Source organism: Labrus mixtus, chromosome 4 (assembly GCF_963584025.1).
Source record: "Labrus mixtus chromosome 4, fLabMix1.1, whole genome shotgun sequence".
Lineage (NCBI taxonomy): Eukaryota > Metazoa > Chordata > Actinopteri > Labriformes > Labridae > Labrus > Labrus mixtus.
In genome coordinates, this window is record NC_083615.1 from 32,404,107 (window position 1) to 32,417,750 (window position 13,644).

The 13,644-nt window shown below is 39.5% G+C and overlaps 1 protein-coding gene across 1 annotated transcript; it reads left to right on the plus strand.

Moving 5' to 3' along the window:
- Nucleotides 1–179: 179 nt before the first annotated feature.
- On the plus strand, nucleotides 180–3,548 carry exosc6 (exosome component 6). Its single transcript, XM_061036951.1, has 2 exons — nucleotides 180–500; nucleotides 2,903–3,548. The coding sequence occupies exons 1-2, from the start codon at nucleotides 223–225 to the stop codon at nucleotides 3,447–3,449; spliced, it is 825 nt and encodes a 274-aa protein (XP_060892934.1). The 5' UTR covers nucleotides 180–222; the 3' UTR covers nucleotides 3,450–3,548.
- The last annotated feature ends 10,096 nt before the right edge of the window (nucleotides 3,549–13,644 follow it).

The following is a 13,644-nucleotide window of genomic DNA, read 5'->3' on the forward strand; positions in this document are numbered from 1 at the left end:
TTTGCTCAAATGTGTCATTGTCATCATTTTATGATATTCAAATAATGTTTCCTATTATTGCAAACGCGCACTGTAGATGTATCTGATGTAACCGGATGTAACTCTCGCGGAACCATGTATCTGTTTGCTGTGTTTCCGGAGGACACATTTTTGTGTCCGACTCGCTTACACGCTGCTGCGCACTAGTTGCTCTCGTTCTGCTGCATCTCCACCACCACCACCATGCCGACTGACACTAAACGTGTTCGCGGTCCAGAAGTTACCCAGAGCCCGTCACTGTTTTTGTGCAAACCGGCGGCCGCTCCCCCTTCGCACGGCCCGAGAGCAGACGGCCGGCAGCGGGATCAAGTGGATGTCCGGCCGGTGTTCGTCCGCTGCGGGCTGGTGAGCCAGGCTAAAGGCTCCGCGTACATCGAGGCTGGAAACACCAAGTTGATGTGCTGTGTTTACGGCCCCAGAGAGACGGAGCGCAAAGATGAGACAGATATGAAATGTGGAAGGTATGAAGTATTTTTAAAACTAAAACTTTGCTTAAATGCTGATTAACAAAACCGTAAACAGCGGTACAGGTTAATTGATTTTATTCCTTAGTAGGTTTTATTTATGTGTCTATGTAACTTAGTATTTTCTGTGACAATGCTGGAAGCTGGGACAACAGAGTCTAAGCTGATCTTGTATGACAACTTAAGTGAATAATGTTGGCTGTATTAAAAGTAACATTTCATCCATTGATACGATAACGAAGTCTTTGTTCTGTCAATTTAATTAATATCATAATAACATGTAGGTTGGCTTAGTCCGTACACTGCATCCGCATCAATAGGCAAGGCATATTTATTTACAAGATAAGATACCCAGTGGTGTAGTGGTGCCTGAAGAAGTGGGTATACTCTTAATTTTCCCCAAAAAATGTTTATTTTAAGCGGCCCGTCCACCAAAGGATGAATGGCCTCGGATAAAAACAATGGCTTTAAGACTGCTCTTACATATTTAGTTAGTGCACACTAACAAATTAGAGACAGAGTAGGGAGGGTCATCCCTACACCATCCTAGGAAAAAAAATTGCAGCATACTCTGAAATAATGTTCATAAATCAATGGTGTGAATCAGAGGATATTTAGAAGTGGGTATACTCTATGGAGACTGAAAAATAAGTGGGTATACTCCGTATACCTGTGTGCGTATACCCTGCACTACACCACTGAAGATACCTAATTCTACCCGAAGGGAAATTTGTCTCCACTCTGTCCTGCAGTTAAAAGATCTTTTTTTTTTTTTTTAAGTACATAAATAGGATCATACAAAACATGCAAGAATTCCACACATAGAAAAACACCTTCCCAGAGCAGTGACATATTGACATATTACACGACTCCTTGCCACATCATCCTAAATTACTATTATTATTATTCAGAATATTAAAGGATATCAGCACAAATGGATGTTTATAGCAGTTCAGCCTGGTCTGAGGGACCCTTACTCTATCCAGAGTGTACAAGCTGAAGCTCAGAGTGAAGAATGCAGGTCGGTTCGGACACTATTATCTGTGCCTGTCTACCAACACACCGTTCATAGAGTGTTTGGAGAGATGGATGTTTTTTTAACACCCATATAAGCACATTTCAGCAACAAGGTGATTCAAAGTGCTTCACACAAGACATCATAAGCATCATGACAAAATGACACAGAAAGATTAAAAGAATCACTCAAATGAATCATTAGAGCAAACAGAAGTTTAAATATAAATATATGTTGAAGAATATAGATCCTCAAGAAACATGACATTAAGCAAAAATAGGAAATGAAAGTACAAAACGTAAAAAAAAAAAAAATCTCAAATTCTGAATATAATGAGTCTTATTTACCTGACGGACAAAGACTCACCTGCTGGTCTCAACATATTAAAATGGGTTCTGTTTTACAATCCAACTTAGAATATCTCCCTGAAAATTCAGGTTCACAGTTTGCTCCATCTGTGTCACAGCCCCAAGGTGCCCTGGAAACCCCACACAATGGTGCTGTGGTGGTGGAATCCACCCACAAGTTGCCAATGTGTATTTAAGACAGTGTGCAGGAGTTTGCCTGCAACGTTTAGAAATTAAAACTCAACATTGGCTGCCTTAAGACGTCTGTCGTCTACTTTTGGTGCTGTGGTTTTGAAACATGTATCAGTATAATTAGATTTTTACTAAATGTATACCAAAGTTTAAGAACCTGGTATCGTGACACCTGTTGTCTCATTATGTCTTTTTTTTTAGTAAAGAAAAAACTGATCAAACTCTGGTGTATTTGATAGAGTCTTGTGCTTCTATCATGTTTATACTGTTAATGATATATATGTCCAATGGAAACAGATGAGATATACTTTTTTTACTGTATCAGGTCACATCTTGACAACCTAACTTCTTAAAGGTACAGTATGTGAATTCCGTTGCCAGGGTCGAGGCTGGAGGGGAATCATGGGAGTTCTCACTGCTTCTCCAACCCCCACCCACAATGAAAATCAACTCTTTTAAGTGTTTATCACATCAGCACATACAGCAACAGTACGGCAGCTTTCAGTAGCAGCTCCCGCTAGCTTATGTAGCTTATGTAACATCTGGTGTTTCCTTGGCAACGATAAACATGTGTTTCTCATCAGCGGATCTGTTGTGGCCACTGCCATGATGAACTATAAAATTAAGGATTTCTCTGGTTTTGATAACTGATGGAAATATTTGAGTAAGTACTGAATAAAAAAATATATATATTTATTTAACATGTTTAGTCAATTTTAATTAATTTAGATATTTTAATGTAAAATTATTTTACATTAAATATTATACCTTTAATAATCTGACACTTTTAGTCTGTATGTGATATCTTCTGTAAAATAAGTTTATGTTTCTCTTTGTTTGTCCAGGTTGACGACTGACATGCGTTTCGCTCCCTTTTCCTGCCCGGAGAGGGGCTCCTGGATTCAGGGGAGCCAGGACAAGGATCTCTCCTTGATGCTGCATGAGAGTCTGCAGCCAGCCGTCTGCCTCCACAAATACCCCCGCTCTCAGATCGAGATCAACGTGATGGTTCTTGAGAACAGTGGTTCAGTTCTGGCCCATGCTGTCACGTGTGCCTCCCTTGCTCTGGCAGATGCCGGGATAGAAATGTATGATCTGGTGCTCGGTTGTTCCATTTGCCAGGACGGTGCCTCGTATGTGGTAGACCCCTCTTACATGGAGGAAAACAGCTGCGGCTCGGTCAGCAGCAAGAACCAGGGCAGTCTGACTGTTGCGTTTCTTCCCAGCTTGAACCAGATTTCTGGGATGCAGTCAGACGGAGAAATGACTGAAGAGACTCTGACAGCGGGGGTTCGAACCTGCATCGAGGGATGCTATAAACTGTACCCAGTCATCCAACAAGCCTTGGCCAAAGCTGTGCGCAGGGCTGCACCCCCACCGTCAGAGAGCTGAGGGACTCTAACTAATAACTTTATGCTCTTTCTACTTCTCACTTTTTCAGTCTTAATGCCTACTTTTCCCTGTTTTCTATTAAATTCTTCAAAAAGAAAACTCCTGAGACAGATTTCATTGTGTTGTTGTTATTAGATCATTTGTGAAGCGAGGCTTCAAATTTGCTCGCATTGTAATATCCAGTTCTGTCTAGAGCAGTGGTTCTCAACTGGTGGGTCGGGACCCAGAGGTGGGTCGCAGAGCCATTTTCAGTGGGTCGCAAATGTGTGCCTGGATAAAAACGTGTGTAAAAAAAAAAAAGCCTGTGAAGGACTTTTTTAACATGTTTCTTGCTTCTGTCACATGTTTTGCACCGACTGATGTCCAAAGTGCACAATTTTTAATTAAATCAATCTGATTGGTCGACAAATATCCCAAATTTGGATCTCAATTTTTCACAGAGGAAATGGTGGTGGGTCCTGAGGCTAGACGAGTTGAGAACCACGGGTCACACTTTTACAGAATAGCAACCTACCAGGTTACAACAAACTGCAAAAAGAAGTAATAAAGGTGGTCTTTTACAGAAATGTTTGGCCAACAAAAATACACAAATACAGAGGTCCTGTGTCATTAGCTTTCCTGGAGGTCAGAGTTAAAGTCTGGTTTAAACCGGTATTGTCTGGAATAAAATAACATGCTTTATTAAGATAAGATAAAACTTTATTTATCCCACAACGGGGAAATTTATAAAAACATTTATATTATGACTTCATGTTGTGATTTTTAATTACACCCATACTTAAACCAAAACTCACTTGTCTTGTCCAGATAAATGACCTAAAAGTCACTAGAGGGCACCCTATCTAAGGTTTAAGTTTAACACAACTCAAGGGCTGTATTCACAAACTTCTGAGAGTCTTCTCAGAGAGCTCTTTAACAAGCTCTAGGAAGGAGTCCTCACTTAGGAGTGATTTAGGAATAATCTCAGAGCAACTCTGAACAAAGAAGTGACAGAATCCTTTATCCAAGTGAGGAGGCGTCCTTCAACTTGTTGATGAATATTACACACTCTTTCAAAAGCTGTGATTGGCTGATCCAAAAACAGAGGAAAAAATGTGTGCGAGTCCTTCCTTGCTGTGCCCTTGTATTTATTTGCTAATGTTTATTTACAATAATAATAATAAGTCTGTGACAGAGCTGTTTGTGTGATCACCTATCTCCCCGTCTTTTTTCTGCTGGTTTCTACTCAGCTTGAGAAACTCTGCAGCCTGTTAAAAGTCCTCCTCACTCCTCCTCACAGTTCTTCACTTCAGGAGCTCTCTCAAGGGATAAGATGTTTAGTGAATAACTTTCATCTCTCTTTATGACTTGCTCGAGTGCACTTCGACAGTGCTCAGGAAGTAAACTTGTACCAGACCAATTTCCAGACTTGGGCTGTATCTGAATTACCAAGTATCTACTCAATCTGTCAGTAGGCAGTAGACAGTACCTACTATCCGTGCTGTATACTGTTTAGAATCTACTATTCAGTAGGCGCGCACAGTAAGCAGATATTTGTTCCTACTTCATCTGATTCATTCAGTAAGGAAGTGGCGTCATCCACCCGTTTTTTTAACGTTTTTGTTTAGCTTTATTCAAGAAGAGTAATGCGCATACAGTCAGGTAAAAAAAACAATATCACAAGTAAAAGATTAAATAACTAAATAACATACAGTAGGCTACATAAAGGAAAGTACAAATGAAAGACAGTAATATACAGAATATAAAATAAACCAATAAAGATACATTTAAATAGTGAAATCATTATTTAAATAGAGGGGGAAAGGTTTTATAATAATGTATACATTTGTTATATTTTCTGTTGTTAATTTAAAGTAGTGATTTCAGTCGGGACTTTAACTCTAGATTAAAAATGGATTCAATGAATCCACGCTCGTTTGTTTTGATTTGGAGGCGGACGTGAAGTGATGATTTACGTTTAATTTCGTACAGCATTGTGAGTGGTAAAATACAATTCATTTCCTGAAAGGATGCATCCGATCCATACTGCATAAAACCCGGAACCCACGAGGGTTCAGTCTACTGAAACTCCCTACTGAAAAGTACTGCCTACTGTACTGTGGATATTCAGAAAGGGCCTTGGTCTGCACAGGGACTTGAAGCGGCGACCCGCTGCTTCCCAACCCAAGTCCCTACAGAATGAACTACTGCCACCCCCAATATAATTATAAAACATCAGAATTATACAAAACCATCAGAAAACCAACAGGAATAGGCATGTTTTGCACATGAGGTTGTATTGCACCTGTTAATGTGATTTATTTATTTATTTCAGAGAAAGACTGTACCACTCTGTCTCCTAGAAACACCTCCTGATAATGATTGTACAACACGTTAAAACAGATGGTAAATGTTGACCTTTTCCTTTTTGAGAGTGGCGTTGAGAAACACGGGAACATTTTGGTACACTAGGTGAGACACGCTGACGTCTCTGAGAATAATCTATCTAGATAGAATATTTTAACAGCAATAACAATTTCACTTTATTATTTCAAGGAAACTTCTGGCCTGTTTGATTAACATCTACAACAATCAGTAAGATTGGCAACATCTAAAACAAGGTAAACAAAGTTTAACTTGTTTGGCTTGAGGTTGTTGGTCTGTCGTGCAGTTTGTAAATCACAGTGTAAATCTGGAGGGTATTTTTGGGGGGGTTTGTTGGATCTTGGCTCCAGCCTTTTTTATGTTGGTGCCAACTTCTGTAAAACCGGAAACAAAAACAAACAAATGAAAATATGGAGGACACAAAATGACAAAAGCTAACTCACTTAGCAACTGTGGGAATGTCTGTCGAGGCTGACTGATGTAGCTCTGTGCCTTCATCTCAAACATTCCTGGAATATCAGCGTCTCTATGCAATTTGACCAGAATTCAACTTTAATTATTTAAAAAACTCTTCAGGAAAATCTGCTGAAAATTCTCAGGGGTACAGCCAGGGACATGAGGAACAAGAATCCATTGAAAGTTTTCTTGTCACCTCTCACAGATTATTGTTATTTTTTAAATTAAACATTTCTAAAATATCTGCATGGAGCATGCTTTCTGGGCCCAGTCACATTGGGAGGGCACAAAAAAATCATGGTCCATCCTTATTTTGAAGTCACATAGTATGCAAAATCCACTTTACCATGTTTTTTGAACACTATCATGTGTCCCTGGTCTGCCTACAAACCCCCCAATGATAAGGAAAGTCTATCCTGTCTGTCTTTTTCCTGCTCCAGTTTTCAGAAAATGTGTGCTCAAACAGGCCGTTTGGAGATTTTCCCTTCATGACATCACAAAGGACAGTAACCCCTCCCCCAGGTGGGTGACACTCCCACAGCTAGGTGTTTGTTCTGCCCTCTGAGTCTGCCTTCTCACCATAAACAATAGGATATGGAGTGAGAAAGCCAGAGACACCAGAGTCCTTCCAGAGAGGGGGTGGTCAGTCACAGCTCATTTACATTAAACGGTACAGACACAGAAACAGTCTGTTCTGAGCAGGGTTGAAAAAGAGGAGTTTACAGGCATGATAAAATACAGTATCAGAGTGGATTTTTGGCAAGAAACTTCACAGACATGTCTTGGGGGCCTCTACGACTCATTTAAACTGGTTAAAAAGGAATATAATTTGTGACCCTTTAAGCAACAATGACCACATATTTTATTTTACACCAAATTACTCTTATTACCTCTTAAAGCAAAAAATACACACATTTTATTTGTATTGTTGCTTCAGTAAAATTAAGCATGTTTCAAAATATAAACCCCCTCTTCTTAAAATAATATGAGCCTCTTTTTTTGTAATGTTCCCAGCAGCGAGCCCAGTGAACTTAACTGTTATGCCTGTTGCAATCAGCAAAGCTATTCCAGGACCTGCACTAAGTGAGAATGCCAGAAAAGAAGATGGAAAGGAAGGAGTTGGCTCGGGCATTTGACCCTTACAAGAACTTGTCAACAAACTTATTTCAGTCAACTTCAAAGGCTGATAGGAGCCAGGCACAGGGAGCTAATGTTAGCCAGGAGGCTAGTGCTAACAGCACTGATCAAATGTAAATACTTTGATTTCAGGGCCCTCTCACTGGGCCTTTCAGGGGCCCAGCCTGAAAGAATGGTGTAATATCATTCAAAGAGTTTGTTATACAAATATTTAAAAACAAGCAAGACAAGCAATCAAATACAGAGCCCCTGAAGTCCCAAAAAGTATAAAAAATATTATGTTCAGGGGTCTCGTAATATACAGTATAATGTAAAGTTTTCTTTTTAATTACACTTAATTATTGTCATTATATCATTTAAGTATCTGCAATAGCTACTGTGTTAGAGGCTTTTCCCTCTACTCAATTACGAACATTTGTTTTCCATATTGCTTGTTTTCTGAACAACCGTTGAAGAAATTAAGTCTCTTTTTGTTGCTAATGCACAAGTACAAAATTACACACTTTAAATCACATACCAGCATTTTTTAATATAGCTTACAACACCCACAGGCATCACGAATAAGATGTATAACGGCACATTTGTGCACAGTATAAATTCAGCTGTAATGGCTACCTAGATTTAAGGTGGTTCGTATTAAACGTTAATTATTTGCATACCAAACACTGTATTTTGTTCCAAAACCAGAATTGTAAAACTTATATATGATACTAGTAAAAATTCTAAAAAAGCCACCTAAAATAGAAGTCCTACAGGCCCCCAACATCCTGCACACTGTCTAAATTGCACAAATATGTTGGCCCTGTTTTGGTGCTCTTTGCAGCTTGAGGTTAAAAATCTGTAGTTTTTTCAGAGTTTTTGTTCATTGGGATGCTGTCAAGAAAAAGAATGGAGATTGCATCATTTTAAAACCTCCTGTATCTAAAATGTATCTTGTATAAAAAATGTAGACAACCTTATTTTGCGCAGGATCCTGGACTCCTTTTGAGTGGCTCCATGTGTGATGTCTTATAACAGGAACCATGAAGCCTTTAACTACAATGATGTGTGGCACACTAAAGTACTGACAATCAACATTCTGTATATGTTTTAGCCTCTGTGAACACACACACACACACACACACACACACACACACACACACACACACACACACACACACACACACACACACACACACACACAGAGGCTTGTCAGTGTGTCACTCTGTTAACGCTTCGGTGTGATCGGGAGGCTGAGGTCAGTCAAAGACCTCGTTTTCCCGAAACATGACTGTCCCAGCATTCCTCAGCTCAGTATCACATTGATAAAAAACTATTTTTCCTGTTCAGGCAGATTTCCTCCCAACCAGGCACATACTTACTGCGCAAAATGTATTCTCCTCTGCTTCACGTCACAGTCCAGTCTGTCATGGTTTGTTGCACAGGAAGCGTTTCTACTAGAATTAGGAGCACGGATGCATAGAAGAGGCAATAACGCACAAATGGGGAAAAAGGCTCGAAGATGACGGCACATTGCAAAGTCTATTTAGGAAAGTCTAGGTTCTTCTAAAAACAATTTAATTGACTTCACCCAGGAATCTCAGGGTGGCTTATTGACCGGCCTGGATGTGTGAGATGCTTTGAGGGAAAATGTGTAGGACACTTTTTGGAGTTTGATCCACACGAGGAACTTAAAATTAATAAAAACGTGAGAGCACATCATAGCAGCATGAAGGAGATGTTGTCTCAGAGTCCCGTTCACAGTTGAGGCAGGTGCAAGATGTCCTGTAGGTGATACGACTCATGGAAACAGAAATTAGTGTATGAGGAACAGCCATGAAGCCATGTGGACAGGTATGAGCTGAGTCATTCAGGTTCATGTGTACAGAACCTGACTGAGACAGGGGCACCCCTGATGAGAAGTCAGCAGTAGGCGACCCTATCGGCTGGCCCCCTCCGCAGGTTCTGGGGGCAGCTGAGACAGGGGCACCCCTGCAATGACTGAAGTAGAAAGGAAGGAAAAAAAAAAAAAAAGAAAGAAAATAAATGAAAAATGGAATGAGGGAAAGAAGAAGGACAAACATAGGAATAGGGGTATGGAGGAGGGGAGGGGAGGAGAAGGGAAGAGGGGAAAAAAGAACAAAAAAAAACCAAAACACAAGCATACACTCGAATGACACACACACACATACACACACATACACAAGCAGGGCCCTTCAACACCCTCAACATACAAAATTGCAAAACGTTATTATTACTCCCTGCTTGCCTGTTTTGTCTTTGTCTATGCTGTGCTGTATCGTCGTGTCTCCCCTGTCTCCTACATACTTTTGCTCTTGTCATATCCCTCACTTGTCTTGTATTGTTCTGCATCACCTAATAAAAAAAAAGGTTCATGTGTACATCGCTTTGTGAGTGTCGATGAAGGTGTGAGTAAATAAAACTCCTAATGTGTCAGTGCGCGTCATCATTATAACACAGGAGTGAGAATCCTATTTTCTGTCTGTTTATGTGTGATATGCGGCTCATGGTGGCTTGTGTTTTTCATCTGTTTTTCTATTCTGTGTTGAGTGTATATGGTGTTTATTTTTAGTTTTATCAGCCTGTCACAGACCTCATTATCGCCCTGGTTCCTGCCCTGAACAATGCGGCTGCTATCAGTGTTCGCTGAGGTATGTAACACTTCACAGTAAGCTCTAAAGTCGCACTGACAGATTCTGTTTCCCTCGGGCTGCAATCACACAGACCAATACAAACAGTGACTGCACTGAGATCTACATGTAATGCTTTAGACAGAGGTGTTAATAATCATTTTAAAAATCACTCATTTAAATAGCACCTTTAAAAACAAGGGTTTGCAAAGTGCTTTGACAACAGGAGAAACATGCATGAGGACAAAGCATAAGAACCCAAACGACAGCAAAAACAAAAAAAAAACATGCAAAAATCCGACCAACATAATAAACCTAAAAATCATAAACATTTTAAGAACCCAGCTACTTGATGGAGACCAACATGTAAGAAGATATAAGCAGATATAAGGTGACCCAGTGGTTGGTTCGCATGCCCCATGTACAGAGGCTGTAGGTCTCAAAAGCGGGGCGGCCTGGGTTCGAATCCGACCTATGCCTCCTTCCCGGATGTCATTCCCCACTCTCTCAAACCCTGAGTTTCCGAGTCTATCCACTGTCCAGAGAGTCAAACTAATTGCTGAACAATGCACAGGTTGCTCTCTATGTGCTTTAAAGCTTTAGCACATGGTATGTCATTTTTCACCTTTGTTGTTTGGGCAGCTGAGGAGAGAGGAAATGTTGGCTTATCATGCATCAAAGGCTTGAGGTGTGTGCTGCGACCCATGCATTGAAGACTATAGCATCTGTATGTGAGGCGCCTGATCGTCTGAGCTAAACCAAATTTATCAGATAACATGTCATGATTTTGATTGGTACAGCCAGCAGCCATTACTGAAAGCCCCAAACATATACATTTCGGGTCTCTATGATGAGGTTTTAAAGCAGATTCTGTTTTCAAACGTAGTCTTGGAACCCATCGATAATCATATCATGGATTTACCTTGAATGAGTGTTTAGAAATAGATATCTGCCTGTGCAGCGGATCATCCCTTTTAGATTTTGTTTCTCAACTCAAACTCCTTTCTTCCCTTTTTGTTGCTTGTCAGACTGTCTAGACAAAGAGCGCATGCAAAAGGAAGTCTTAGAAATTTGACAAGACTTCATCCTCATTTTAACAAGTCAGGTGGAGAATAGGAAAAACTACATGCTACACACAAATGTTTCCTGCATCAGCACCATTAAAGAAAGTGATCAAAGAACTGCAGCGTCTTAATCTGGATTTTTTTAAATCTCTACTTTCACTTGTATTGCACAACAGCTATGTATGCTAAAAATAGCAGAAAATGGAAATGAGTACAGAGGGTGTTACAGCTGAGAACACATTTTTAGTGTCTTCGCTTAAACGGTCATCTGTATTTATTTGCGCAAGAGAGGGCCTATACAGGGCCAAAGACATGCAGTACTTCTCAGTGTGTAAAAAATAAAAATAAAGTATTCCACAGCAGATAATGTACATTGCAAAGTTACAAAGTAACTTGCGGCAAGAAAAACATAAATTGCACAGGACATTTTTGCACATGTGGGAAAAATATTGGACAGGTAGAAAAATGATGTATCGCACAGGAAGTAAAGTATTTTACTATTGAAATTAATTATTGCACAAGGAGAGTCAGGAAATAGGAGAGGGGAGAAGATGTATTGGACACATGAGGGTGTATGTATGTGTAAGAAGAGTGGGGGGTTGGTGCATGTTCAGTGAAGTTATGGCTCCGGCAGAAGAAACTGAAACTAATCAAAATAGAAATTATACAAAAAACATATCTTATCTTTAAATGTTGACTCCTTAGCTGACAAATTCTTCCACGTGCTAATGACTGGATCAGACAGACAGTTGCCCCTGTTGCTAGCTAATATTTATCCCCTTTTCCAGCAAGACCACAAATAACAAATACAAGGCAATAAAACAGTCATATCATTTATAATTGTAATGTAAACTATATCTTATCTCTACATCCATCTCTACATTCATTTGGAATTACATTTTTGTCCAGCTGAAAATCTCAAGTGTGTAAATAAAGATCTGGGCCCGTATTCACAAACATTCTGAGAATCCTCTCAGAGAGCTCCTAACTTAGCTTAAAAATTCTTAGCAAGGAGCATATCGTCATTAAGGAACATTCTCAGAGCGACTCTGAGCAAGGAATGGACACAAACTTTTATCTTAGGTATGACACATTTGTTCACAAGCTGTGATTGGCTAATCAAAAAAAAAAAAAAAACTGGAGATAAAAAGTCAAACAGATAATCTAGTCAGACATTGTGTTATTATGAACACTTTGAAATGATCATCTGTTTGATAATTTGTAAGATGTACTTTATAAGTATAACCCCTACAAGATGTTTAAAATCACATGTCCACTGGTGCAGCAGCTTCTTCACATGCTGATCGTAACATCATCATGTGAAGAGGCTTAATTAGTGATTGGATGAACCTGTGGAGGTAACCACATGTAGAGAAACTCAACATGCATGTCTCACTTCGTACTGAAAAAAGTCATAGATAGATTGAAATGTTATTATTTTTGTCTGTTTGGCCCAACTATGAATCAAAAATATTCTTCATGTTGCGTTTGGAGAACATTTCTTGATTTTCTCCTCAGCTTGAGAAACTCTTAAAAGTCCTCCTCACTAATCCTTACACTTTTACACCTTAGGAGCTCTCTTAAGGGCTAAGACGCTTTGTGAATTACTTTCAACTTTACAAGGATCTAGTCCTAACCTTGAGGAGAAATTCTTAGTAAATTTCCTGATTCTAAGAATTTTCTTAGAATTTTGTCACTAGGAGCAACTTTAGTACTCAGGAGGCTTTGTGAATACTTTTTTTTCCCCTGACTCCTAGCAACATCTCGCTCACTTGCGGCTAGAGTACATTGTTCCCTAAAGGTTAACCTGTTATATGGTTAAACAATCTGTAAGAGCTGCTGACCTTTAATGTTTATGTAGCTAAGAAAACAAACACAGAGGCTTCAATCGGCTCTCTACTGAAATGATTCTTATACTGACTGTAACTGGCGGAGAAACACTTTAAGAAATGCACTCATATCAGTTTTGACAAAAGGCCAGTTTAAATAATGGGATTAGCCCAAGAAATTAACTAGAAAAAGGATGGAAACTATTTATCATTGTGTGCTTGTTTGAAACAATAGCGTCTGACCTAAAGATCAACTTCCCACTTTTACTCTTTAGGCCAACTTCCTTAAATGAATGGGCGAGGTGTCTTGTTCACAAGGATTTCCTCATGATAACACAATGTGAAATATCACTTAACAACACTGTTAAGGGTGTCACAACCCAGGCTCAGTGAGATGGACAAACAGACCACACAGTTTCAAAGTTATTCAAACGATAATTTATTGAAACTAAGGCAAAAATCCTTAATAAAAGAATATCTAACCTAAATATCTTTTCTACCTGAAGGCAGCCTAGTGGGGAGAGATACAAGGCAACAAGATTTTGGTTCTTTGAGCTTTTGCAAACAGTGACATTGATAACATGCTGAGATTAAGCTGGTGTAATGTAATGTATCTGAGGCTGCTGTATGGATTGTAATTATTTTGGCATCTGTGGACAAAACGCTAAAATTGTCCACATTTTTATTCTATTCATCCTTTATTTTACTGAGACTG